This window comes from Bison bison, unplaced genomic scaffold, assembly GCF_000754665.1.
Source record: "Bison bison bison isolate TAMUID 2011002044 unplaced genomic scaffold, Bison_UMD1.0 scf7180017864060, whole genome shotgun sequence".
NCBI classification, from domain to species: domain Eukaryota; kingdom Metazoa; phylum Chordata; class Mammalia; order Artiodactyla; family Bovidae; genus Bison; species Bison bison.
The window spans coordinates 3,168,762-3,194,611 of NW_011494632.1; the positions used below are offsets into that span (position 1 = coordinate 3,168,762).

Here is a 25,850-nt window from a genome sequence, read left to right on the forward strand (position 1 = left end):
GAAGAGTCGGACACGACTGAGCGACTTCACTTTCACTTTTCACTTTCATGCATTGGAGAAGGAAATGGCAACCCACTCCAGTGTTCTTGCCTTGAGAATCCCAGGGACGGGGGAGCCTGGTGGGCTGCCGTCTATGGGGTCGCACAGAGTCGGACACGACTGAAGCGACTTAGCAGCAGCAGCAGCAGAGACTTGATTTAATAGTAGTCATTACTTGGGGCTTCCTAGGTGCTAGTTGTAAAGATTCTGACTGCCAGTGCTGGAGATGCAGGATATGCAGCTTCCATCCCTGGGTCGGGAAGATCCCCTGGAGTAGAAAATGGCACCCCACTCCAGTACTCTTGCCTGAAAATTGCAAATCTTTCCTAATAATCAGCATATGTTTACAAAGATTTTTTTTTTCTAACAAAGCTTATCAAAGTAGTCAAGCAGATAAATATTCTAGATATACTGTTTTTTTTGTTTTTTTTTTTTCTCTCTCTCAAACATTATCAGTATCACAGAAGCTAAGGTGCCAGACGGTGGCCACCTGGCAAGGACAGCCCTAGTAGAGGGATGTGAGTAGAGGGGGGAGGACAGTAGAGGACAGTAGAGCTCAGGTCCAGTTGTTGAGTAAGTGGAGAAACACTGCTGAACCCAGAGGAAAGAGAGAATAAGCCAACAGACTACATACAAAGTTAACCAAGGTCAAAAAAATCTCAGTAACAATGACAGAGTTCCAGAGGTCCAGCAGGAAGAGGCTGCGCTCAGAGGTGGACCTTTCTGAGCCTGATATGTACTTTAACACAGTTTCAATCCAGGAGTACTCTTGTGTCTGGATGGCAGACACATAGGTGAGAGTAGAGTGTTAGATCACCATGTTGGGTGTGACATGTTGCTGGGAAAGAAGAAGGCCACCTTTGGGGGATGCCCAGAGTGTCTGACCAGTACTGATAGCATCTGCGCCACAGGAGCCCGGTTGACTCTGTCTTTGGCCTGAGTCCACACAGTTGTCTCGAGTCCTGTATGACCTTTCATATTTTGGGCAGTAAAGGCTGCTTTATAAGGTTGAAAGATAAAATTCCACTAATAATGTGAATGTTTTAATGGACATTAATCCTTTTTGTCTATATATACATACCTCTATGCACTTAAATAGAAATATAGTTTTGTTATGAATATAGCTAAGAATTTTTCAAATTTTTATTGAAATCTAGTTGATTTATAATATTTCTTAGTTTCAGGTGTACTGCAAAGTGATTCAGTTTTATAAGTATATATGTTTGTGTATTCGTTCTTTTTTAGATTCTTTTCCTTATTATTATAAGAGAGTGAGTATAGTTTCTTGTGCTATATACAGAGGGTCCTTGTTATCTGTTTTATATATAGTAGTGTGCATATGTTAATCCCAAACTCCTAATTTATTCCTCCCCCTCCCCTTTCTCCTTTGGTAACCATATGTTTTCTATATCTATGAGTCTATTTCTGATTCGTAAATAAGTTCATTTGTATCATTTTTTTTTAATATTCCACACATAAGCAATATAGTAGATTTGTCATTCTCATCAGACTTCCTTCCCTTAGTATGCTCATCTCTAGGTCCTACCTATATTGCTACAAGTGGCATTATTTCTTCCTTTTTTATAGCTAAGAAATATGCCATTGTGTGTGTATACCACATCTTCTTTATCCATTCTTCTGTTCATGGGCACTTAGGTTGTTACCATGTCCTGGCCATTGTAAATAGTGCTGCAGTGTAAATGTAAATGGAGTGCATATGTCTTTTCAGATTGGTGTTTTCTCCAGATATATGCCCAGGAGTGGGATCTGTGGACCATGTTCACATAGAGTTTTGAAGAATTTATACTAACATCATCCCAAGTCTTGTCCTTACTTACTTACCTTTGTAATTTCCATTTCTCTCCCAAATAAAAAGGAAGAATGCTGCTAGGTTTTTCTTTCTTTCTTTCTTTTGCACAGCCATTAAAAATGGTAGGTAGTAGGTATTATGATCAAGCTGTCATGTCTAAAAACGTAATGATGCTGCATCTTAATTTTATGACACCTTGATTTATGTCGCAACCGTAGTATGATCTTCTTTCTCTTCAAGGTACTTATAGAAATTGGTCAGAACTATAACCATTTGCTTGTGTTCTGTTAATTTTGTGTTTGTACTTACTGCTTTATTCTGATGTTTTGTTTTGGAAATAGTTGGCCCTTCAAATCTAGAAATAGTTTTTATGTATTATTAAATCATGTTTCAAGAGTTATGCCCAGGCTTTTATAAATGGAAGTGAGTTTGTAGCTATCAATAGTAAGCAGTACTCTTGGAGCTTAAATCTAGAACTAGAAATTTTAAGTAGAGAGTTAAAAGTAAAAGTGAGTCATTGGATTTCCACTGCCTCTTCTTTGGTGCCAAGAAATGTCACCATGCACCACTACTTTTTTATGCTCCATATAATTAAGAAATAATGTCTGTGTCAGGCTTTCTTTACATTTGACTCTATCGTGATCTCATTTATCTCTCTGAAACACTGGAGGATGAAATTGGGACAGTTTGGACTTTTTTTCCTCCATTTTACTCAATTTCTTCAGTTCTTAAAGATAAGATTATAAAACAACTTATCATTCTGAGGCAGAAGTCATCAATTGAGTGACTAAATGCCTTTCTTAAAATGTGCTTTTTCTTAACTCTATTTCCATGACTAACTCGGACTTATCTTTTCTTAAATATATGTCTGTAACTCAGAAACTACTAATACTCGTTATGATTCATCTAGTTAAAAAGACAGGTTTTAGAGAAACATGCACTTGAGTTGGATACACAAGCAGTAGCAGCTTTTGTAATTTACAATCAAATTTATTAATATTTGTACATTAACTGCTAGTATTCTGAAATATGGTTTAGTTCTTAAACCGTGCACTATCTATTGGTGAGTCATAACTTTTTAAGTTGCTGATCATTTATTTTGTACCTTTTTTCTTGGTTCAGTGATATCGGGATTGGTCAGTCTCAAGATGACAGCATAGTAGGATTAAGGCAGACTAAGCACATCCCAACTGCACTGCCTGTCAGCGGAACCTTATCGTCCAGTAATCCTGACTTACTGCAGTCACACCATCGCATTTTAGACTTCAGTGCTACTCCTGGTGAGCACCACTCGTATAGATTTGTTTTTTTCTCTTTTCCCCCCCCTAATGTAATGGTAATGCTATATGTATCTCTCTTGCTTTGGCATGGACTCTGTCAGATGCTAAAAGTCATGATTAAATTTCAAACAGTTGGAACTGGTTTTTTTATTATTACTCAGACTAATTTAGTATGCCCACAAGCAAATGGATCTCTCAGATGTTCCCTTTCATAAAATGAAGTTAATATAGTATCATGCAGATATTATCAGGTCATATTAAATAAAAAGTAAGAGGCATATTTTAGATCAGCTTCCTGGATTTTTCAATATAATAAAGATGAACTTTAGATTTAAATTTTTTCCTTTCTGCTGCCAACCTGACAACTTTAACTGCTGCTATTGTGATCTGATCTGTTTGTCTGTGGATCATTTGGTTATCCTAGGGCAAATGTGTTCATTCAGTGTGCCTGTATGTTGACTGAATCAATCTTTGAAGAAGAATTGCTGATGTAAGGGAGAGATGGAAGTTTAGCATTGTCTTTTCTGAGAATTTTTTTCACATTGCTTTGTTTAATTTTATTACCATGTACTTAAATCCTTTCTACTGACATATGACTCTTCTTTCCACCAGATTTGCCAGATCAAGTGCTAAGGGTTTTCAAGGCTGACCAGCAAAGCCGATACATCATGATCAGTAAGGACACTACGGCGAAGGAAGTGGTCGTTCAGGCCATCCGGGAGTTTGCCGTGACCGCCACCCCAGATCAGTACTCGCTCTGTGAAGTCTCTGTCACACCAGAGGGAGTGATCAAGCAAAGAAGGCTTCCAGATCAGCTTTCCAAACTTGCTGACAGAATACAGCTGAGCGGAAGGTAGACGTTCTTCATCCTGTTGGATTTCTCTACCCCCACCTCCCCAAATCCCACACCAATGGCCGGTGAACACTTTCGAAGGGTTTTTAAAATAAGTATCCCTGAAGATTAAAAAGAAGATTTGCCTCATTCACTGAGCATTGCCATATCAAAGGGAATGCACACAGTAGACGGTTGACCCTCACAAGGATCTCTTAGGAACTTGTGCAAAACAAGAGTGCTGTGACCTGACCATTCCTTGCTGCTCACCAGTGCTTGTGCTCCCATCAGGACATGGGGCTGGCAGAAAGGCACAGCCATCTCCTGGGAGATGCACATTCACAACACACCTTCCACCGTCTTCTGCCATTTGCTTCTGCCTACCTGACTTTTCTAGGAGCTCCATTTGTTTAGGTGGAGATATCTATGACAGTGTGGTTGGCTAAAGCTGCCTATTATTGTTCATGACACTAATGAAATATCCTTAACACTGGAACGAAAGCCTAGTTGCTTCAGGGCTTGGTCTTCTGCTGCCTTGTATTTGCAGGAAAACATTGTATGGGGTTTTGTCAGCCTCTCAGATGGTTTTGTGTCTCTTAAATGGTGTTTCCATTGATATTCTCAAATCACAAATCAGGGAAAGTTGGAAAACTAGTTATGTCTTGGCTTTCGTATAATGACTAGATTTTGCACTTTCTGAAAAATGAGTGTTTTCATAAATCACATTTTTTCTTTTTTTCTCATCATATGGAGTGTTTCATTGTATTCCTGCCTTTTGTGTTAAACATCTAAACCTGATTTAATTCATTCCGAACTTCTGTTTTCTTTCTGTCAGCTATAACTTTCTTGCTCTTCTTCACTTTCACTTTATTGCCAGCCCCAACTCTGGTAGGTAGTGTCCGTTTTTCTTGTTATCATTTAAATATCATTGATCTGTCTGTGATCATGATGGAGTTCTCCAGATCTCCACTGAGGTGCAGAGTCCTGATTCACAGTCATTGCTCAACAAAATTATAAATGGATTCACATCACAGGCTTCATGAGTAATCAAAGCTGAGAACATCTATGACTGTCAAGCCCCGAGGTCTGTGTCTTCTGTCACGTCAGCTTTGGCGAAATATGCAGAAGGCCAGTTTGACAGGACCACAATTCTCATTCTGTTTCTTCCTTTATGGAGTCTGGCTTAAGAAAGCATCTTTCTATAAAATCGGTAAAAAAAAAAAAAATTAACAGAGTAAACATTTGCATTCTCTTTGGACAAGTTGCTGACAAAGAGAAAGGCGCAGTGACCCTGAGTGCTCTCTCTACAGCTGGTGTTCATCTTTCTGAGCCTTTGTTTCTTCATCTGACAAGCAGGAAAAACACACACCCCACTTATGTGTAGGGTTTTTGTGAAAATCAGATATTCGAAAGTCAAAGTCCGTCTTAGGATCGTTCTCCTCATAGCATCAAATAGAGGCAAATGGCTTACAGGTTCCTTTGGTATTTAAATAAATAGGTGAACTTGGGTGGACCAGTAGTCACAGAGAATCTCCAGGGAACAGAGTGGTCACTCTGTGTTGGATTCTCACTTCCTTCCTTGGATCCCATTTCCTTATTTAAACCGATTATCTAAGTTCAGCTATTTTCTGTCCTTATTAGCCAAAATAATAATAATAATAATCTAGAAGGAAGGAAGAGTAGTAGAAAATGGATTGCAGTTGATACAAATGCAGTTCCATGTGATGTGTTTGCTTCTATCAGTGGCTTCTGGATGGGGTTCTGTGGTCTGGCGTCTGAGGAGCCACTGCCTCCTCCGTCTGCCAAGCAGAGTCCCTGCATCATTCAGCAGCACGTTCTCATTGCTGTTCTGTAGACAGCAGCGTTTTTCCAGGAATGTTTTGAGATTGCTGCTCAGGCTTTGGATTCTGTGTCTCTCACAGGTATTACTTGAAAAACAACATGGAGACGGAAACCCTTTGCTCGGATGAGGATGCACAGGAGCTGCTGCGAGAGAGCCAGATCTCACTGCTGCAGCTCAGCACCGTGGAGGTGGCCACGCAGCTCTCCATGCGCAACTTCGAGCTTTTCCGCAACATCGAGCCCACTGAGTACATCGATGACTTATTCAAGCTCAAATCAAAAACCAGCTGTGCCAACCTGAAGACATTCGAGGAAGTCATTAACCAGGAGACGTTTTGGGTAGCATCTGAGATTCTGCGGGAGACAAACCAGCTGAAGAGGATGAAGATCATTAAGCATTTCATCAAGATAGCTCTGCACTGTAGGGAGTGCAAGAATTTTAACTCCATGTTTGCGATCATCAGGTGAGAGCACGTTCATTGTAAGAGTTGATTCAGTTTGCAGGTTAAAAAATATTATATCAATCCAGGAAAGCCATACAATTTGTAGGAGTGTAGTAGTTTTTTAATTGCATCATATGGAATAATTCTTTTTCTCTGAATCCTAATTGTAACGCTTTATTTAAAGTCTCTTATAATGGATGGTCCTAGAGATTATTATACTAAGTAAAGTCAGACAGAGTAAGACAAATATCATATGGTATCATTTATATATGGAACCTAAATACATATATCTATGTGTAAATGCACTTATTTACAAAACAGAAGTAGACCCATAGACATACGAAATAAACTTATGGTTAGCAAATGGGAGAGAGAGAGAGAAGGATGATTTAGGAGTTTGGTTTAAAATATATACACTATTATATATAAAATGGGCTTCCCTGATGGCTCAAATGGTAAAGAATCTGTCTGCAATTCAGGAGACCTGGATTTGATCCCTGGGTCAGGAAGATCCTCTGGAGTAAGAAATGGCAAGCCATTCCACTATTCTTGACTGGAGAATTCTATGGACAGAGGAGCCTGGCAGGGTATAGTCCGGGTCACGAAGAGTTGGACTCGACCAAGCAACTAACATATTTAAAGTAGATAAACAACAAGGCCCTACTGTATAGCATAGGGAACTATACTCAGTATTTTGTAATAGCCTGTAACAGAAAAGAATCCGAAAAAGAACAGATATATATGTATGTGTATGTGAGTGTACTGATATATGACAAATCACTGTGCTGTACACCTGAAACTAACACATCATTGTAAATCAGCTGTACTTCAGTTTAAAAAAAAAACCTTGTATGCTGATTTAAAGCCCAGAAAATCTGTGTTTGCCTTTTTTTTTTAGCTCTGTGACTTGGGGCAAATTATTTGAATTTCTCTGAATGTCAATTTATTTCTATATAAAATAACAATGACCCAAAGAGTTATCAAGTAACCTAAATAGTATGATGTGTATAGAGTTCCATCAGTTGCACAGGGCAGATGGATGCCTACTAAATGTTAGTTTTCTTCTCCTCTAAGTGCTTAGAGGCTGGAAGAAAATACAGATTGAAACAACGAACAAAATTGATGCTGATGATTAAATTAGTCATTTTTTCTGTTTAAGAATTTGATCATACTATTATTGTTCTTATAGCTTTAAAATTATTATCATAGGATATATATATATATATACGTATTTTTGGGGGTACAATTGCTTTGCAACATTGTGTTCCTTACTTTTGTACAACAAAGTGAGTCAGTCATAAGGATACATATATCCTCTCCCTCTTGGACCTCCCTCCCTTCCTTCCCCATCCCACCCCTCTAGGTCATCACAGAGCACAGAGGCGAGCTTCCTGTGTTATACAGCAGCTTCCCACTAGCTCTCTATTTCACACATGGTAGTGTTTATTAATATATGTCAGTCTTAATCTCCCAATTCATCCCCCTCCTTCTCATATCCACACATTCATTCTCTACATCTGCATCTCTATTCCTGCCCTAGAACTAGGTTCACCTGTACCATTTTTCTAGATTCCACATATAAGCAGTATTATATGATATTTATTTTTCTCTTTCTGACTTACTTCACTCTGTACGACAGACTCTAGGTCCATCCACGTCTCTACAAATGACCCAGTGTCACAGGATATTTGTTAATCTGCTTTATCAAATGCCTGCTTGGTGCCAAGTACTTGATGTACGGAGATCATGCAGTGAAACACAGCGCTGCCCTCATGACACTTGACATTGTAGTAGTTCTGCCTGCAGTAGACAGACCAGAGGCTATAAACGGAAAAAGAGGAAAACCCCAAGGCCCTGTCCCTGCTTCCATCTTCAGTTCTCATTACCCAGAATTATTAATAGTCCTTTGAATCCTGTACATTCCTGTGTATACACAGCATGCATGCAGAAGTGTTCTGTGTTAATAAATAAGCAATACATTCTTACCTTCCTTCAATAGGACAAGTCATTTAATTTTATACCCCTTTTCTTTTTCCCTCTCAGTGGCCTAAACCTGGCGCCGGTGGCAAGACTGCGAACTACCTGGGAGAAACTTCCCAATAAATACGAAAAGCTGTTTCAAGATCTCCAAGACCTGTTTGATCCTTCCAGAAACATGGCAAAATACCGCAATGTCCTCAACAGTCAGAACCTGCAGCCTCCTATCATCCCCCTGTTCCCAGTGATCAAGAAGGATCTTACGTTCCTTCATGAAGGTAAATATATAAGTTGGAAGGTTTCTGTCTCCACCGGTGGAGGTATAGGATGAATGCCATGTGATTCCCCTTTCCTTCTTTACCAATTACAGGGAATGACTCCAAGGTTGACGGGCTGGTCAATTTTGAGAAGCTAAGAATGATTGCAAAGGAAATACGTCACGTTGGCCGAATGGCCTCTGTGAACATGGACCCTGCCCTCATGTTCAGGACTCGGTGAGTGTCTCCCTCAGCAGTGTTCCTGGGGTTAGAGAAGGTTGAGCTTAGAGCTTCCTAATCAATGAGAGAAGGTTTTGAATACATCCATCTGTGGCGAGATTTATCAGGGTGTGTACAGAATCTCCGTTGAGCTGTAATTCAGAATGACTGTCTGATTCCACATCTGGTGCACTTTGGGCTGTCAGTGAAAACAGTTTGTCCCTCAGACACTTTTCATTGACCATGAGACACAACTATTCTTATTTTTCAGAATGCTGATTTACAGAGCTAAAAGGCATAATTGATAGTATGAACTAAAATATGTAAATGATCCAAGTGGTATTGTCTCACTGTCCACACAATGGATTGAGCTGTCAGTGTAGCCAAAAATGATGAATCCAGTGAAAGAGAGAACAAAAAGTCTTTACAACAGAGTATTTACTTTTATTTGTCTTTTGAGCCAGAAAGCTATTGCTGGTCCAGTTATGTGTGTGCGTGAGGCGATTATGCAGTTTATGGTTTGTGGGCTTCTAGTACTGCTTATCCAGAAGTCTGGTCCTTTCTTTCTGAGCTTGTGATCTCTCTGTCTCTCTCTACACCCATGCTTCAACCTCCACGGCTCTCACTTACAGGAAGAAGAAGTGGAGGAGTCTGGGGTAAGTGGTGGGGGCACTGCACACCCACACAGTTCTCATCCTGCTCATGGCATTGTGTTTTTCTTACCCGCTGTGTTTCCTGACGCTTTGCATTTTTGCATTTTTTTTTCTTAACCCTCTTGCTCTAGCAGAATTTCAGTTGGCAAACTGACTTCAAGTTTAATCTACTGGGGCTTTTGCTTTTGAGGTCATGACCCATGAGAGCTGTGAAATGACTGATGACTGTTCTGGGGAACCACAGGCCAAGCCTTACTCCTGAGCTTTCAAAAAGATTTAATTTTAATACAATTTGTGTGTTTTGAAATGAGAAAAGTCTAACCTGGGGTGAGGGGAGAAAGGATGTTAGAAGGGAAAATTGTGCAATTTAAATACTGTTGCACAGATTTTTGTGAAGTCAATCTATGTAATACAGAAGGTGCCCCTACATGTTAAAACTAAATTTTTTACAGCTCAGCTAACTACTGTTTTCATTCTATAAACCAGTCCTTTTCAAAAATAATTCTTAACAACTCATATGCTAGTTCCTGTACATGTGTTTTTACATTTGCATGACCATTTTATTAACAAATTGACCATATTACTTGAAAAACTCACTACACTTAACCCAAGCAATAAGAAAACTATTGTGAACATTGTGGGTAAATTTCTTTAAATCTATGTAAGACAGCCCTTTTAGAAGAAATAAATTTAATGTCACTCTTAATTATTGTAACTGTGTATTCTTGCATGAGCTTTTATATATAATAATTATTAATTGCTGGCTTCTACAAGAGAACTGCCTTGGATGCTTTCTATAGGCAAAAAAGTAGAATTTTAGTTCAAACAGAACAAGTACCAAACGTATATGTATACATATAGTGTATGTAGAATTCTTTTTAATTTGAAAAAAAATCATTTAAATCTATATATTATATTTTAATCTATATAAATATGATATGATTCTATATTCCTTTGTGACAGTTTACTTACCAGAATGAGGCATGTGGCCTCTTGAACTAGACTGTTAGAGAAGTCTTGGCACGTTTTCTGTGGGTACGGTGACCCTGTGCTGGAGCGAGCTGCATCTCTGCCTTTTCATCTTCCAGGTCGCTCAGCCAGGGTAGTACAAACGCAACCGTGCTAGATGTTGCTCAGACAGGTGGGCATAAAAAGCGGGTGCGTCGTAGCTCCTTTCTCAATGCCAAAAAGCTATATGAAGATGCCCAGATGGCTCGCAAAGTGAAGCAGTACCTGTCCAACCTGGAGCTCGAGATGGATGAGGAGAGTCTTCAGACGCTATCCCTGCAGTGTGAGCCGGCCACCAACACACGTGAGTTTCTCCTTAAAGTGGCTGCAGGTCCAGTTGGAATGCAGATAGGCTTCCTGTGCCAGCACAGCAGGGCAGGTTGCAGGGGCACATAGCATCCTGAGACACGCTAGCCTTTCCTGTAATTAACAGCACACAGCGCAGTCCTGGGTTTGGGCTCGTGTCCAGTGGGGTTTAGCGTGGAGACCATGACACCATAGACTACTTCAGGGTGACTGGCTTATTTGGTTTCATCCCAGTGCCACCAGGGTGCAGGCAAGGGACACATGGGTAGGTGCAGCGCCCATTCCCATCCCTTGTTTTCTCACAAAGATACCTGCAAAGTATGATGGGCGGTCTGGGAGGGGCACAGACCGAGGTGTACTAGCTGCCCCTTACCCCTTTGCCCAGAAGGCACCCAGTAGTCAGTTCAGCTGCCACGTACAGCGGAAATTCTGCTCCACAGGGAACCTCAGCTCAGCCTAATGCATAGATCTGGCCTGGTGAGAAATGGGGGCTGCTTTCTTTCTCTTGGCATTTGTATTTGTAAGACAGAGGCATTTTCCATTCACTTCGGGATCTTTTAGGGCTGCCCTGGTAGCTCAGTGATAAAGAAGCTCAGTGATAAAGAATACACCTGTCAGTGCAGGAGACACAGGTTCGATCCCTAGGTTGGGAAGATCCCCTGGTGGAGGAAATGGTTACCCACTCCAGTAATCTTGCCTGGAGAATCCCATGGACAGAGGATGCTGGTGGACTACGGTCCATGAGGTCACAAAGAGTCAGACACAACTTAGCAACTAATTAACAACAATGGGCAATTTTGAAGATACCTTCTACAGAGTTTAAATGCTGGATGATCGAGACGATTCAGGTTATTATATTAGATTTACCCAAGTACTAGAAAAGCACCAGGTATCATGGAGAAGAGCTTGTCCTCAGCAGTCAGATTGGTCTGAATTAAAATCGTGTTTGTTCCTTGTCCTAACAATGCCACCTTAGGCAGGTTATTTAAGCTCCTTTAATGTGTAAAACGGAGGAAGTCAAATATGTCATTGAGTTGTCTTGAATATTAATACACTTTAAATACAGCATTTGATTGCCCTGTTAAATTGGCTTGCCATCTATCTGCCATGGAATTATACACTCAGTATAATACTCAAGCAGTACTGAGTGCTATTAGCAACGTAGATAATTCTAACCCATAGGAGAGAGAATTTGGTAGTAAAAAGATTGTAGCTAATATTATCCATTAACTTAAAACATATCATGGGATTTGGGGTACCATTTTAGGAAAATAATTTCTAACAATTTTCCTCTTACAATGTTATAATATATTTGGGTTTTTTATAGACATAACATTAAACTATCCACAGTTTTTTTTTAATGTGGTACTTAATAGTCTAATCATCCTTTGAGATGGCTAGCTTCATAAAGTAAATCTTGTCCTGCTGTGCCTTTTTTCTGTAACAAAAGTTCTCCCCCTGCCCTTGTTTCTGTCCTTTTTATGAGGAACAGGAAAAAAGATACACATTTCTGTATTCTAACTGCAGAAAACGCTCATGCAGTTCTATAATTATCTTATATGTGGCCACTAACCTCTTCAACTTCTTGTTCTATTTTCAAACCAAACAATTACCAGTGCCTAAGAATCCCACTGACAAAAAGCCTGTCAAATCGGAGACCTCCCCAGTGGCCCCGAGAGCGGGGTTGCAGCCGAAAGCACAGCCGCAGCCCCAGCCGCCGCAGCCGCCACACAAACTCAACCAGGGACTGCAGGTTCCCGCCGTGTCCCTTTACCCTTCACGGAAGAAAGTTCCCGTAAAGGACCTCCCACCTTTCGGTAGGTGACTCCATTCACACCCTCTTTTTTTTTCCCCCATTTATTTTTTTATCAAAGTATAGTTGAATTACAAAGTTGGGTTAATTACTGCGGTCAATTAATCTTCAACAGAGTCAAGAATATGCATTAAGAAAAAGACAGTCTCTTCAAGTGGTGCTAGGAAAGCTGGACAGCCCCATGTAAATCAGTCAGGTTAGAACGTGCCCTCTCACCATACAAATAAAAAACTCAAAATGGCTTGAAAACTTTAACCTAAGACCTATCATCATAAAACTCCTAGAAGAGAACATAAGCAAAAACATTCTCTGACATAGATCATAGCAACATTTTCTTGGGTCAGTGTCCCAAGGCAATAGAAACAAAACCAAAAATAAACAAATTGGACCTAATCAAACTCACAAGCTTTCACATGGCAAAGGAAACCATAAACAAAATGAAAAGACCACTGACAGAATGGGAGAAAATATTTGCAAACAATGAGACCGACAAGGGCTTAGTTTCCAAACTATCCGCACAACTCACACAACTCGACAAAAATGCAAACAACCCACACGCCCTTTTGGCACTGTTCATTCACCGCCTGCTTCTCAGATTAGGGAACAGTGCTTATTTTGGATAACCTCATCTGATATACCTGAGTTTTCCCTGATTGTCCCCTCTTAATAAGACATTAATGTTGATGAAGTTAAACTTTACTTTTGCTAGTGGGAAGAACTGTTTTTATAGAGCATCTCATTCAGTCATGCTCCTTTGTCATAGCGATGGGGGCAGAGGCAGGCCATGGGGCTTTTACTCATTTAACTTTTAGCAAGTACAGAAGCTGCTTGGCCCATATACCTTATTTAAACTAGTTTAACCTTTCGATCAATGAGTTGCTGGAATTTAGGCAGAATATTTCTAAGTGAAATGATTTGTCTGGAGGCGTAACTTTCATTTGTTGAATCATCAGTTCTGTAACTTGGGAGGAAAATAGTCAGCTCCAGTTACAGGAGCTTCATCTTTCCTATTAAAAGTAAAGTATGGACTAGTTTAGTCCTTTTATGTAAATGGAGCAAAATTATTTTTCATAAAATGTTCTAGTTCTTTTTTCTGTCTGTATATATGTGTGTGTGTGTCTGTGTGACAGGAAACAATATTAATAAAAGGAAAGAAATTTTAAAAAACAACTGGCAGCAGAGCTGACTCTTGACAGAATAGGGTACTGGTAGCTGGGACAGTTCCCGGCCGGCTGCAGGCTGTCCATGCATCAGGCAGGAGTCCTAGATGCTCTGTGTGCCCTGTCACGAGTGCTCTGTGACATGTGCTCTGTCATGAGTACTCTGTCACTGGCTCCTTCCTCCTGATCAGCAGGTGTCCCATTTGTTGAATTGGGGAAAAGTGAAATATCTTCCCTTTATGGGACATTTTCCTCTTCGAAATATTTGTTTTGCTGCCTCTATCACAAACAAACTGAATTAATGTTCCTTTGTCCACTGTGTTATTTTTTAAATATAATTTTATTTATTTTTTGGCTGTATCATGTGGCATATGGGATCTAGTTCCCCCACCAGGGATGGAACCCAAGCCCCCTGCAGTGGAAGTACAGCATCTTAACCGCTGGACCTCCAGGGAAGTCCCTCCACTTCCCTGTTATGAATATCCCTGTACTCCTGCAAGTCAACCTCTATTGCCTCTTTTCTGCTTCTTTTCTGCACACAGCCTGTTACTCCACGTGGAGGCACACCTAACAGAGAGTCATCCCCCCCTTTCCCAAGGAGACTCTCCCTCCAATATTTTTAGGCCTATTTGAATTTATGAGCTTCAGGAGTATGGATGAAATAGTTATGTGTCTTCTTAAGAGAGTTTAATAAACATTTAAAGTCACATACTATAAAATATTAACTTAGAGTTGCTGAGTTCACCCACCACCCCCATTCATGAACCAAGTTTTATTCTGAATACTTCATACACTTAAAAAATTTTTTTGTTTTTGATGTGGACCATTTTTTAAAGTCTTTAGTAAATTTGTTGCAATACTGCTTCTGTTTTATATTTTGGTGTTTTGGCCATGAGGCAGGTAGGATCTTAGCTCCATGACCAGAGACCAAACTTGCAAGCCCTGCATTGGAAGGCTATGTCTTAACCACTGGACTGCCAGGGAAGTCTTCCTTCATGCATTTCTTATTTTAATGTCTTTGTCATCAAAGTACTTTCAGGGTGGAACAGTTTTCTGAGGCATAGCATCTTCACATCCATCTGCATTGTTCAAAGGCAGCACTTTTTCATTCTGTGTGTGATGCTGTCTGGGAATTTTTTTTCCAAATTAAAGCTATTTATTCATGTAGCTTTAGTGTAACTAGTGTTTTGATGTATCCTGTGTATATTATTATTTGTATGCATAATTAAAAGATTGCTTGAAAAATGATTTTTAAAAGATTGTATTAAAAAGTAGTATCAGACACTTACATGAGGTGAAATGAAGGATTAAATCTTGGTTAAATTTCATTCCTCCTTTTTTAATGGATTCTGTTAAGTCTGAGAACATCAAAACTAACATAAGGACTTCCTTGGTGGTTCAGTGGTAAAGAATCTGCCTTCCAATGCAGGGGCTGAGGATTTGATTCCTGGTCAACTAAGATCCCATATACTGCAGGGCAACTAAGCCTGCATGTTACAACTGAGACCCAAGCTGACAAAAGTAAATATTTAAGGACGTCCCTGGTGGTCCAGTGGTTAAGAATCCTCCTGCCAATGCAGGGGACACAGGTTTGATCCCTTACCTGGGAAGATTCCATATGCCTTGGAGCAGTTAAGCCTGGATGCCACAACTGTCGAGCCTGTGCTCTGGGACCTGGGAGCTGCAACCACTGAGCCCACGAGTCCTAGACTCCTGCTCTACAATAAGAGAAGCTACCACAATGAGAAGCCACCACACCACAGCTAGAGAGTAGTCCCTGCTGGCCTCAACTCGAGAAAGCCCACGCACAGCAGTGAAGACCCAGCACAGCCAAAAAAACCCCACTAAACTAATATTAATTGAGGTAGTTTCAGCCTCTAATGCCTCTCCTTAGGTCTCTTTGTTGTTCAAAATATGGTAATTGAGAGTGCCTCATAATAATGCTACAGACTTAGTAAGAATCTCTTCATGTGACTTCCTCACATCTAAAGTAGTTTTTAGAGGGAAAACCACCTGATACTAGCACACGGAATCCTTTTTCTTCTGCCTTACATCCTCCTGCTTGATCCTGCACTTGGTGCTCGATGGCTCCCCCCAGACACCTTCTCCCTCAACTTCTGGTTCCGGGCACTTTCAAGGTCCCCTCCTGCTGCTGCTCCTTCATCTGCTTATTGACCAGATATTAGTGAGGAATTCCTTAATGCTCCTTCAGTCTCTTTCCTGCTACTTCTTTTGCCTCTTGGCTCAATCCTTTTCCTACCATCACTCCCACTTCCCACACGCTAGCTTTTCCAACACCAAAATACCTCTTTCCAACCCAAACTTGAGTTCTGATAAATATTCTGAGCTGCACTGCTTTCATGCTAACTTAAAGTATTTCCAGATTGTCTCTTTTTTGTCTTCATTGCTGCCCAACATATTGTTGAATAATGTGGTGGCCAAGATTCAGAACCTAGCATGGAATACCGGAAGTAGCCTCTCTCGTCCCCGAGGGTGTCAGAAGCTGTGCTGCGGTCCCTGGTGCCTCCTGTGAGGTACCTCAGTTTACCTGGGGAGAGCACACAGACCTCTGAGACTGCAGACAGCCTGCAACAGAATAGAATATGAAGTCTTGGCACAGAAAGGTGTTTGGGTTCTTCCGGTTATTCTGCACATTGAAGTTCTTTCTCTTCCAGGCATCAACTCTCCACAAGCTTTAAAGAAAATTCTTTCTTTGTCTGAAGAAGGAAGCCTGGAGCGCCATAGGAGGCCAGCAGAAGACACGATATCCAACACGTCTTCCCAGCTCTCCTCTCCGCCCACCTCCCCACAGAGCTCCCCACGGAAAGGTGACTGGGTGACTTATGTTCTCCTTGGTGACCTGTTCTTTCAGCCATGATAAATTCCAGTTAGAGATTCCATCATTTCTGACAATATAGTCACTTAAAATGACCTTGGGCATTCTCTGACCGTCCAGTGGTCAGGATGCCAAACTTTTGCTGCTGAGGCGAGGTTCCATCCCTGTTTAGGGAACTAAGGTTCCTCAAGCCCACAAGTTGCAACCAGAAAAACAAAAGCGACCTGATGTGTAACACCCAATGGATTTTTTTCTCCTCAGTTTATAAATCTTGAAGAATTTTGGTATTCTTTAATATTATAACTATAAATAGTGTTAAGCTTATATAACTATATAAAATTCATTTTTAGTAATGTTATAATTATAATTTTTATAATTCATTTTTTACTGATTATAAGTGTGGGAATAATTCTTTTTATACTAACAGTTCTAACTAAATATGATTATATAGCATTAATTATGGAGTAAAGGGCTATATAAACATAAGAAAAACTAATATTTTCCTGATTTATTTTTTCATTGTATTAACACAGGTCTTGATTATCTTTTTTGTTACTATCTTGTCTTATTTTTAAAGAGATTACATTTTAGACACTCAGGCTCGCCTTCCAGTATTAATGCTTTCTTATCTTAAAATACTAGGTAATTCTCTGCTGCCTAACCTCAGAATTATTTCCACCCCCTACCCTTTCAGTGAATGGGCATAAGTCCATAATAAACGGCCAGACCATTCTCACTAGACAAGGCCAAAGAGATTAATCCATTGTGAGAGTTCACTGGTACAACAAATACCGTTCCTGCTTGACTTTCTAGCTTTTTTGGATACCTGTGCATTTTATGTGGTATCAGTCTGTAGTCCGTGTTCGGTGGGTGTGTCTGAACTCTTCTTTCGTCCCTTGTTAGGTGGCAGTGGCAGTCAGCTGAGATCTTTTGGCTCCGGGCAGTTGGATTTAACCAGCTCCTCCTCTTCTCTTGGAAGTGAGAACAGGAACAAGAATAACAATGCACCACGGACCTATGGGATAGGTGGGGTTTACAGAGCCAGAGCCAGGGAGCAGGACAGGAGTTGGCTCATTAGCTGAGGAAAACAGTCTCTCCTGCCACGTGTCCAGGGCACCACCTCAGTGATGGTTTTCTCAGGTGTTTTTTGGGCAGACTGTTCAGGAAATCTTGTCTGTCAGAACTTATAGTGTGGTTTATAAAAGACATTTCATAGATGGACACATTAAATCATATCAAGACCTGTGTAACCTTTAAAAAAATAAATCAGGAATTCATAATTTACTGAAACGATGAGAAAATACTCTTTAGAGAGTAATGAGCAACATTTAGGTGTTCTAGATTTCTTGTTTTTTTTTAATTAGGTAGGTGGCATTGAAAATTTTGCATTGTACACGTATAATCATATAAAATCAGTATTTTAAGTAGCATTAGATTCTTAGTAATGCTAAAAAAGAAACGAGTACTGAGAAGGAAGATTTGAATTTTTTGTTGTTGTTAAAAATGTCAGGACAAGCCTTTCTTCCTTTGTGACTTTCAGAATTGTTTTTAGCAACAAAGGAGAGTTAAGTGTCTTTCATACCAGAAAATGGACATTTGTTTAGACATGGTGATGGTCCAGGGAGAAAGTGGAGATTTTGTACATTGAATCCTTCAAAACAATTGGCTTTTATGTGATTTATCCAATATATTATTAATGTTGAAAAATCAAATGGCAAAAACCCAAAGATACCTTCTTCAGGTCTTATTTATTATTCCTATATGTCCACTTATAATGTGGATCTTCCCAATGGAGTTATTCTCTGCCATAAAATTCTAAAAAATAATAATGCCATTGAAGGCAAAATTGCTCACTTTTCAGGTTGAGGAAAAAAACATACTTTTAAATATGATCCTAGTCATTCTTCATAGTTTCATTTGTATAGATGAGTGTAGTATAATTTATATTTAAGAGTGCTAAGATGAGTCAGGTCATGCCATAATCTCTGCATTAGTTCCTGGCTCATATAATGGCGTTTTCTTTCGTCCTCTAAACGTTCATTAAACACGCTAAAATTCATTTGAGTAAAAATTTGCGATATCTCAGTCCACAAGTAGAGTGTTTAGTCCCCACTTCTGTGGCCTGCATTGTGGACGCTATGAACTTTCAGTGTCTAAGGACTGGTGTGTCCCTACACAGGCTACACTTTGGCTCCGAGTGGCACCGTGGATAACTTCTCAGATTCCGGCCACAGCGAAATCTCCTCGCGATCCAGTATCGTCAGCAACTCCTCCTTCGATTCATTGCCCGTCTCGCTGCCTGACGAGCGGCGCCAGAGGCCGTCGGTCAGCATCGTGGAGACCAGCCTGGCCTCAGGCCGGCTGGAGAGGCGGCCGGCGGTGGAGCCTGACCAGTACAGCCTGGGGTAGGGGCTCCTGTCCTCCACATGTGCACTGCTGTTTACTATGTGTGATGCCCAGGTGGTGGGTGCTCTCCCATCCCAGTTCTGATGCTCAGCATTTCCTGAAAGCGCTGTGCTGTCTCTGCCAGGCAGAATGCTTTCGAGTTAGGGCTGGTCTTCACCGGGATCCGTTTCTCTGTGCTGAGGGCAGGGGGAAACTCTGGGATGTGTCTCAGTCCTTTTGTATGAGCTGCCCTCCCAAAATAATCAGACTGTGGTGAGCCCTGTAAGGGGAAGCTTCCTTTATTATAAGAACTGGTTGCTCTTTTCCGCACTGTGTCAGTGTACTGACATTGCAAGGGCCAGGGGGAGGAGACTGAACAGGGCAGAGTGGCTGCTGTCGGTGGAGCCTTCATCTTCTTCCTGGGAGGAAAGGAAGCCACCTTTTGAGGGAAAAGGGGGTTTTATTGTAGATTGATTAGTTAATCTTGCTCTTTTCTTGCCTCTCCTTCTCATCTTCTTTTCTCCTTTTTCTTTCCCGTCGGCCGCCTAGTTCCTGTGCACCACTGTCTGAGAGCAGGGGCCTGTATGCTGCAGCCACCGTGATCTCTTCCCCCAGCACGGAGGAGCTTTCCCAGGACCAGGGGGACCGAGCCTCCCTGGACGCTGCTGACAGTGGCCGGGGGAGCTGGACGTCGTGCTCGAGCGGCTCCCATGATAACATCCAGACCATCCAGCACCAGAGGAGCTGGGAGACGCTCCCCTTTGGGCACACTCACTTTGATTACCCAGGGGATGCTGCAGGGCTGTGGGCCTCGAGCAGCCATATGGACCAAATCATGTTTCCCGACCACAGTGCAAAGTACAGCAGGCAGAGTCAGAGCCGAGAGAGTCTCGATCAGGCCCAGTCCCGGGCCAGCTGGGCCTCGTCCACAGGGTACTGGGGAGAGGACTCGGAAGGGGACACGGGCACCATCAAGAGAAGGGGGGGTAAGGACGTTTCCCTTGACGCTGACAGCAGCAGCATGACAGCCGTGACCGCAGAGGAAGCCAAACCTGCCGCCATGGCTGCCCACATAGCCGTGACACCCAGTGCTGCCAAGGGGCTCATCGGTAAGCTGACCGCCGGGCTCTGTCGCGTGTGGGTCATGGCTGCACCCTGACTTATTTCAAAAGTAAAAGTATGTGTTTGTGGGTCTTCTCCTCGTTCTGTCCCACCCATTGCCCCTTAGGGCTTCCAAGTTAGCAGTGCACTCAGCATTTTGAAGTGAATGATGGTTACAAGAGCCCACGTTCTGCGCGCTAGTGCTTATAAATACTCTGCAGCACAGGAAACCTTCCATGTGTTGTAGCTGTCAGGATCAGTAGGTTGTCGTTATGGGTATTCTCTGCTCTAGTATTGATCTAGGCTGAAAGTTACCAGAAAGGGTGGTCATTCTCTCTAGAGGAGGAAGTTTTTCTGTTTAATTGGAATCGGTTTTAAATGTTTTATTATTCTATTTTGTTCCCTTGAATTGTATTTAGAACTTTACACATTGCATATTTAAAAATCTCCTACTGATATTTTTTATGTAGGTAAGCTGTTTTCTCTGCTACACAAATTCCCTCTGCACAGGATAGAACATGGTGGGGAGGGTGCTAAGAGGTAATGTCATCAGTAAGAGCCTGGGAGTCAGGCTGGCTGGGGTCGTGCTGAATCGGTGCTTTGCCACTGTCCTAGTTTTGTGACACTAGGTGAGTCACTAAATGGTGTCTGTTTCCTCATCTGTAAAATGAGTTTAATAGTTTCTATCCGTGCAGTTGGTGTGAGTTTTAAAGGAAATATCTGCAAAACACTGAACACTAGTGCCTAGATAATAATTCCTAAGTACGTGAAAGTCACTTTCAGTTTGCTGCTGCTGTTTTTGTTGTAAGGTCTCTTATTTTCCCTTAACCCTATCAGAATATATTCTTTATGGCATGCTCAACATCTGCATGATTAAAGTGTAGGGATGCATTATAGGATACAAAGTGAGAAATATGGTATATAATTTGTCTTTTCAAGATGAATAAGGAAAAAACAATACCTATTCTTAGGTTGCAATTTTTAAAGCACTTTTTAAAAACTGAAGTATAGTTGATTTATAATATGGTGTTAGTTTCAAGTGTACAGCAAAGTGATTCATATATATATATATATTCATATTATTTTCCATTATAGGCTATTACAAGACATTGAATATAGTTCCCTGTGCTATACACATGTATATGTTAATCCCAAACTCCTAATTTATCCCTCCTCTCCATTTTCCCCTTTGGTAACCATGAATTTGTTTTCTATGTCTATGAGTCTATTTCTATTTTGTATATAGATTCACTTGTATTACTTTTTAGATTCCACATATAAATGATATCATATTTGTCTTTATCTGGCTTACTTCACTTAGTATGATAACCTCTGAGTCTATCCATGTAGCTGCAAATGGCATTATTTCATTCTTTTTATTGACTAATATCCCAGTGTGTGTATGTGTGTGTGTGTGTGTGTGTGTGTGTATAACATCTTCTTTATCCATTCATCTGTTGATGGACACTTGGAATGCTTCCATATCATGACAATTACAAGTAAAAAAGCACTTTAACAAACTAATACACGCAATTTTTACTGCAAAAGAAAGAATGATCTAAGGTCCTAACAGTTGAGTCTAGAATGTTCAATATAAGAAAACTTGGCCTTCACCTGCCTTTATGTCATGAAGTTACTATAAAAGGATTTTAAGAAAAAATACATACCTTACATACATACAATCTTAAGTTTTGAAATTTGCATCATTTTTGGTACACTTTTCCAACTTTATTTTGACTCCCTGTTTTCCGAAGTGAGACCCCAGGCTTGAAAGTAACATGGAATTGATCCTCTGCCTGGTGAGGGTGGGTGCCCAGCACAGGGTGACAGCCTGCCTGGCCAGGCCCCTCTCCCGGGTTGCTGGCCTGGGCCTGGGCGCCTTTCTTTGCCTGGTGTTTCCAGTAAACCCCAGGGTTGGGCGTTGGTTACTTTGTGACCAGCAGAGACGCTCTGCAGTCACCCGGTTAGAGTTACAGATACTGAGATTGCTTAGTCACTTGTGCCACCAGAGATGACCGGTGAATAGCCAGTTTGATAGAGGTCCTGCCTCCCACTGCACCACCCGCGCATCCCGCTCCGCAGGCCTAGGTGCAGCTACACAGGCACACTGTTGATCGTGGTCCTCATCCTTTTGGATGAGTGCGCGTGGCCCAGGATGCGCTTCCCTAGATGCTGACTGCAGTGCCTTTTCTCTCCCAGCAGCCAGGAAGGAGGGCCGCTACCGGGAGCCGCCGCCCACTCCACCAGGCTACGTGGGCATCCCCATCACTGACTTCCCAGAGGCCCACCCGCACCCGGCCCGGAAACCGCCGGACTACACTGTGGCGCTGCAGCGGTCCAGGATGCTGGCCCGGCCGGCCGAACCCCCCGCCCCAGGCAGCGCCAGGCCTGCCCCCAGGCCGCAGTGGCACCGGCCTGGTGATGGTGACCCACGCGCCGGCCCCTGTGCACCCCCGGGCCTCACCGCCGAGGAGGACGGTACATGCGCCCCCGCACCCGCCCCTGTGCCCCACCTCTAGCATCCCCGATCCTGGCTGGTCTGCTCTCCCTCCGGATGCTCCCCATGCAGGGCTCCACACCCCATACCCCTAACCTAGTGTGCGCAGTTGGGCTGCGTTTTGCTTCTTCCTAAGAAACTTGAGGAATAACTAAACATTGCAGCGGGGTCCCCTGTAATAACATGTGTGCATGGCTCCTTTTCCTTCCCTAATCCTCAGTTTTCTGGGAAAATGTTTGGACTTGTAACAAGTTCCAAATGAAAGTTTAGTGAAGAAAAACCCACTTCTCTAGAGCTTTTTATGCCTTCTCTGTGTGAACCCAGCTGGCCACTTTGGGGTGGGAATGCAGAGGGGCAGACTGTGCCACCCCTTCCCCCTTCTGCTTTTATGTTATTCTGCAAAAAATTGTTATAGAAGAAAGCAAAACAATTAATGAAAATTACTTATAATCCTGTCATTTACAGACAACCACCATTAGCATTTTGTTATACATCCTTCTAGACTTTATGTGTGAGTGTATACTATAAAAGGTCACGTGCTGCTTTATACTGTCTGCCTGCAGTGCGGGAGACCTGGGTTCGATCCCTGGGTCGGGAAGATCCCCTGGAGAAGGAAATGGCAACCCACTCCAGTACTCTTGCCTGGAGAATCCCATGGACGGAGGAGCCTGGTGGGCTACAGTCCACGGGGTCGCAAAGAGTTGGACACGACTGAGCTACTTCACTTCAGTGAATTTACCGTCAGTGAATTTCCAATCAGTAAATATACAATATACTTTATTTTAAACTTTTCATTGTGAATCATTACGGAGAAAAAAAGATGAGTATTTGTAAGTGACTGCTGCTGCTAAGTCACTTCAGTCGTGTCCGACTAGCTGCAGTATAGTGACCTAGACTTAGAAAATAGCTATGGTGTTTTTATTTAGCATATCGGTGAATGTATTCTCTCTAAGCACAAGAAAATGACTTGCTTACTCATTGATTTCCTTCTTTCTTTCACGGTTGTTTTAGCAGAAGATGAACAAGTGTCTGCTGTTTGAGGTGCGGGCTTCTCTGGACCCGAGTCAACCGCCCAAAGGAGAGCACAAGAAGACGCCCCCTAGCGTCGGAGCCTTGGAACTCACACTCTGAGGATGGTGGACCAGTTTGCCTCCTTTCCTGCCTTAAAAGCAGCATGGGGCTCCTGACCCCTCTTCCTGTCCCCTTTGCATGTGAAATACTGTGAAGAAACCGCCCTGGCACTTTTCCGACTTCGTTGCTTGAATGCACAGTGCAGCCGTCTCCGAGCTCCCCGTCGCTGCCTGCCACGTAACACAGCATCATTCCAGATTCCAAGGTCATCGCCACCGATGATTCAACCTGGCTGCACTTACCCACGCCGGGAAGGATTTTTTAAAAATCTCCCTTTTAGATTTCAATCCAGTCCTAGCACTTGGTTTCATTGGAATCGTGAGAAAAGTCAGCCACGGAACTACTTGGGGCCTTTAACCCACCAAGGAAAACAAAAACGAAATCCTTTGAGTACAGTGCTCGTCCGCTTGTTTACAATGTCCTCTTTTTTTTTTTTTTTCCTTTTTAATGAGTTTAAAGATTGTGTTCAGAGAGTAAATGTTATACCCATTTAATGATTACAGTATTATTTTGAACCTTTAAGTAGGGTTGCCAGCCTGGGTTTCTCAAAAACCAAATATGCCGGACAGGGTGTGGCCACACCAGGAAGAGAGGAGGCGGGGCACAGCCCCTCTTCCTGTGTCCTGGCCGCCCCCAGAAGTGCCCTATCCTGGAAGCATGAGATGTTAGCCAATTACCTAGATCACAGGGCTCCCGCCCCTCCTTCCCCAGGGGCTGGAGCTCTACTGTACAAACTGTTTGCACATGGCCGGGGAGGGACTGGGACCCTAGCGTCCTGTGTCTGAGCCTTATGGAGCACAGGGCAGCGTCACCCTTGGGCGTGCCCTGCTCCATCGAGACGGACGGCAGACCCCCTGTTTTTTAAATTATGTTTCTTTGATTTCTGTTCATTTAGCTTTAGGGCTTCTCTTGTTTGTTTTTAAAGAGAAACGTTTATAACTGGATAGCATTGCAGTGAAAGCAGCTTGGGGTGTTGGCACTAACGCCAGCCGTTCATACTGCTCTTTCAAGACAGCCTCCCTGTATCGATCGATCGGCACGAGGGAACACACGAGCCTTTAACATGAAAAAGATCAAAAAGGTCCAAAACCCGGTGCGATCCGCCAGCCTTTGCAAGGCAGGTTGGTGGCCAAAGACTGACCCGTAAGTGGCTTTACGGACGCTGAGATGGAGAAGGCCTGAGTGTAGCAACCACCTGCTCACAGCTGCTATTAACCCCAGAAGGACTGAACCCTCCACTCTATTTTTGTGTTGTTTTTGCACAGACTCCGGAAAAGTGAAGGCTGCCAATCCGAGTAGTACTCAGATGTGAGGAACTGCTGGTCTTGGATTTTTTTTCCATTAAATTCAGCTGATCATATTGATCAGTAGATAAACGTAAATAGCTTCCAATTTTAAAAGTCGAATTGCAGTGTTTTTTCACTGTATCAAAGCAATGTCTGCTTTATTTAATGATTCTCTCCTGTATCATGGCATCTGTCTACTTGCTTATATATTACATTGTCAATGATGCATTTGTAATTTTACATGTAAGATGCATTATTTGCCAGTTTTCTTCTCTAGGCTATGGACCTCATGTGCATATAGAAAGACAGAACTCTCGCTCTACACAAGTTGCACAAATGTTATCTAAGCATTAAGTCACCGTAGAACATAGGACTGTAACCTCAGTTCGCTCTGTGATGTCAAGTGCAGAATGTACAATTAACTGGTGATTTCCTCATACTTTTGATACTACTTGTACCTGTATGTCTTTTAGAAAGACATTGGTGGAGTCTGTATCCCTTTTGTATTTTTAATACAATAATTGTACATATTGGTTATATTTTTGTTGAAAATGGTAGAAATGTACTATGTTTATGCTTCTACATCCAGTTTGTACAAGCTGGAAAATAAATAAATATAACATACTGCCTTGTCTGTATTCTTAATGACTCGTGCATGCTTTTTCCAACTGAAGCATGAGAAAGCCCTTGGGGCTGTGCAGGAGCAAGTCCTCAGGGCACTGAGGAGGTACAGATGACATTGCCTAAGAGAGAAGAAATTAATATCATTCATGTTAGTAGAAAATAAGATCATTCATGTGTCCAGAATTCATAGTGTTTAATGAAATTCAGTGAAAAATGGTATCATTGTATATCTACATAGCATTTATCTCTTCCCAGTTCTTTTCAAGTAAAAATCTTTGCAGGATGTAATGTTTTAATTCCCAATATATATACTAAGAAATAGGACCTCGGAGAATTTAAACTGGCATTCAA

General features: G+C 41.9%; 1 protein-coding gene across 13 annotated transcripts in view; it reads left to right on the forward strand.

Annotated features, from left to right (window-relative positions):
• RAPGEF2 (Rap guanine nucleotide exchange factor (GEF) 2) overlaps window positions 1-25,502 on the forward strand; it is a 188,833-nt gene extending 163,331 nt beyond the window's left edge. For 11 of the 13 annotated variants that reach the window (XM_010836094.1, XM_010836093.1, XM_010836098.1 and 8 more), the window contains 14 exons: window positions 2,972-3,129; window positions 3,742-3,982; window positions 5,884-6,267; window positions 8,290-8,501; window positions 8,594-8,717; window positions 9,332-9,355; window positions 10,441-10,664; window positions 12,283-12,483; window positions 16,315-16,467; window positions 17,379-17,453; window positions 18,655-18,880; window positions 19,410-19,969; window positions 22,161-22,439; window positions 23,470-25,502. In XM_010836094.1, coding sequence (XP_010834396.1) covers window positions 2,972-3,129; window positions 3,742-3,982; window positions 5,884-6,267; window positions 8,290-8,501; window positions 8,594-8,717; window positions 9,332-9,355; window positions 10,441-10,664; window positions 12,283-12,483; window positions 16,315-16,467; window positions 17,379-17,453; window positions 18,655-18,880; window positions 19,410-19,969; window positions 22,161-22,439; window positions 23,470-23,498 — 2,890 coding nt within the window. In that variant the 3' untranslated portion in view covers window positions 23,499-25,502. The remainder of the gene's footprint in view (window positions 1-2,971; window positions 3,130-3,741; window positions 3,983-5,883; window positions 6,268-8,289; window positions 8,502-8,593; window positions 8,718-9,331; window positions 9,356-10,440; window positions 10,665-12,282; window positions 12,484-16,314; window positions 16,468-17,378; window positions 17,454-18,654; window positions 18,881-19,409; window positions 19,970-22,160; window positions 22,440-23,469) is intronic. The other 2 variants (XM_010836104.1, XM_010836105.1) reach the window with 2 other exon arrangements.
• The last annotated feature ends 348 nt before the right edge of the window (window positions 25,503-25,850 follow it).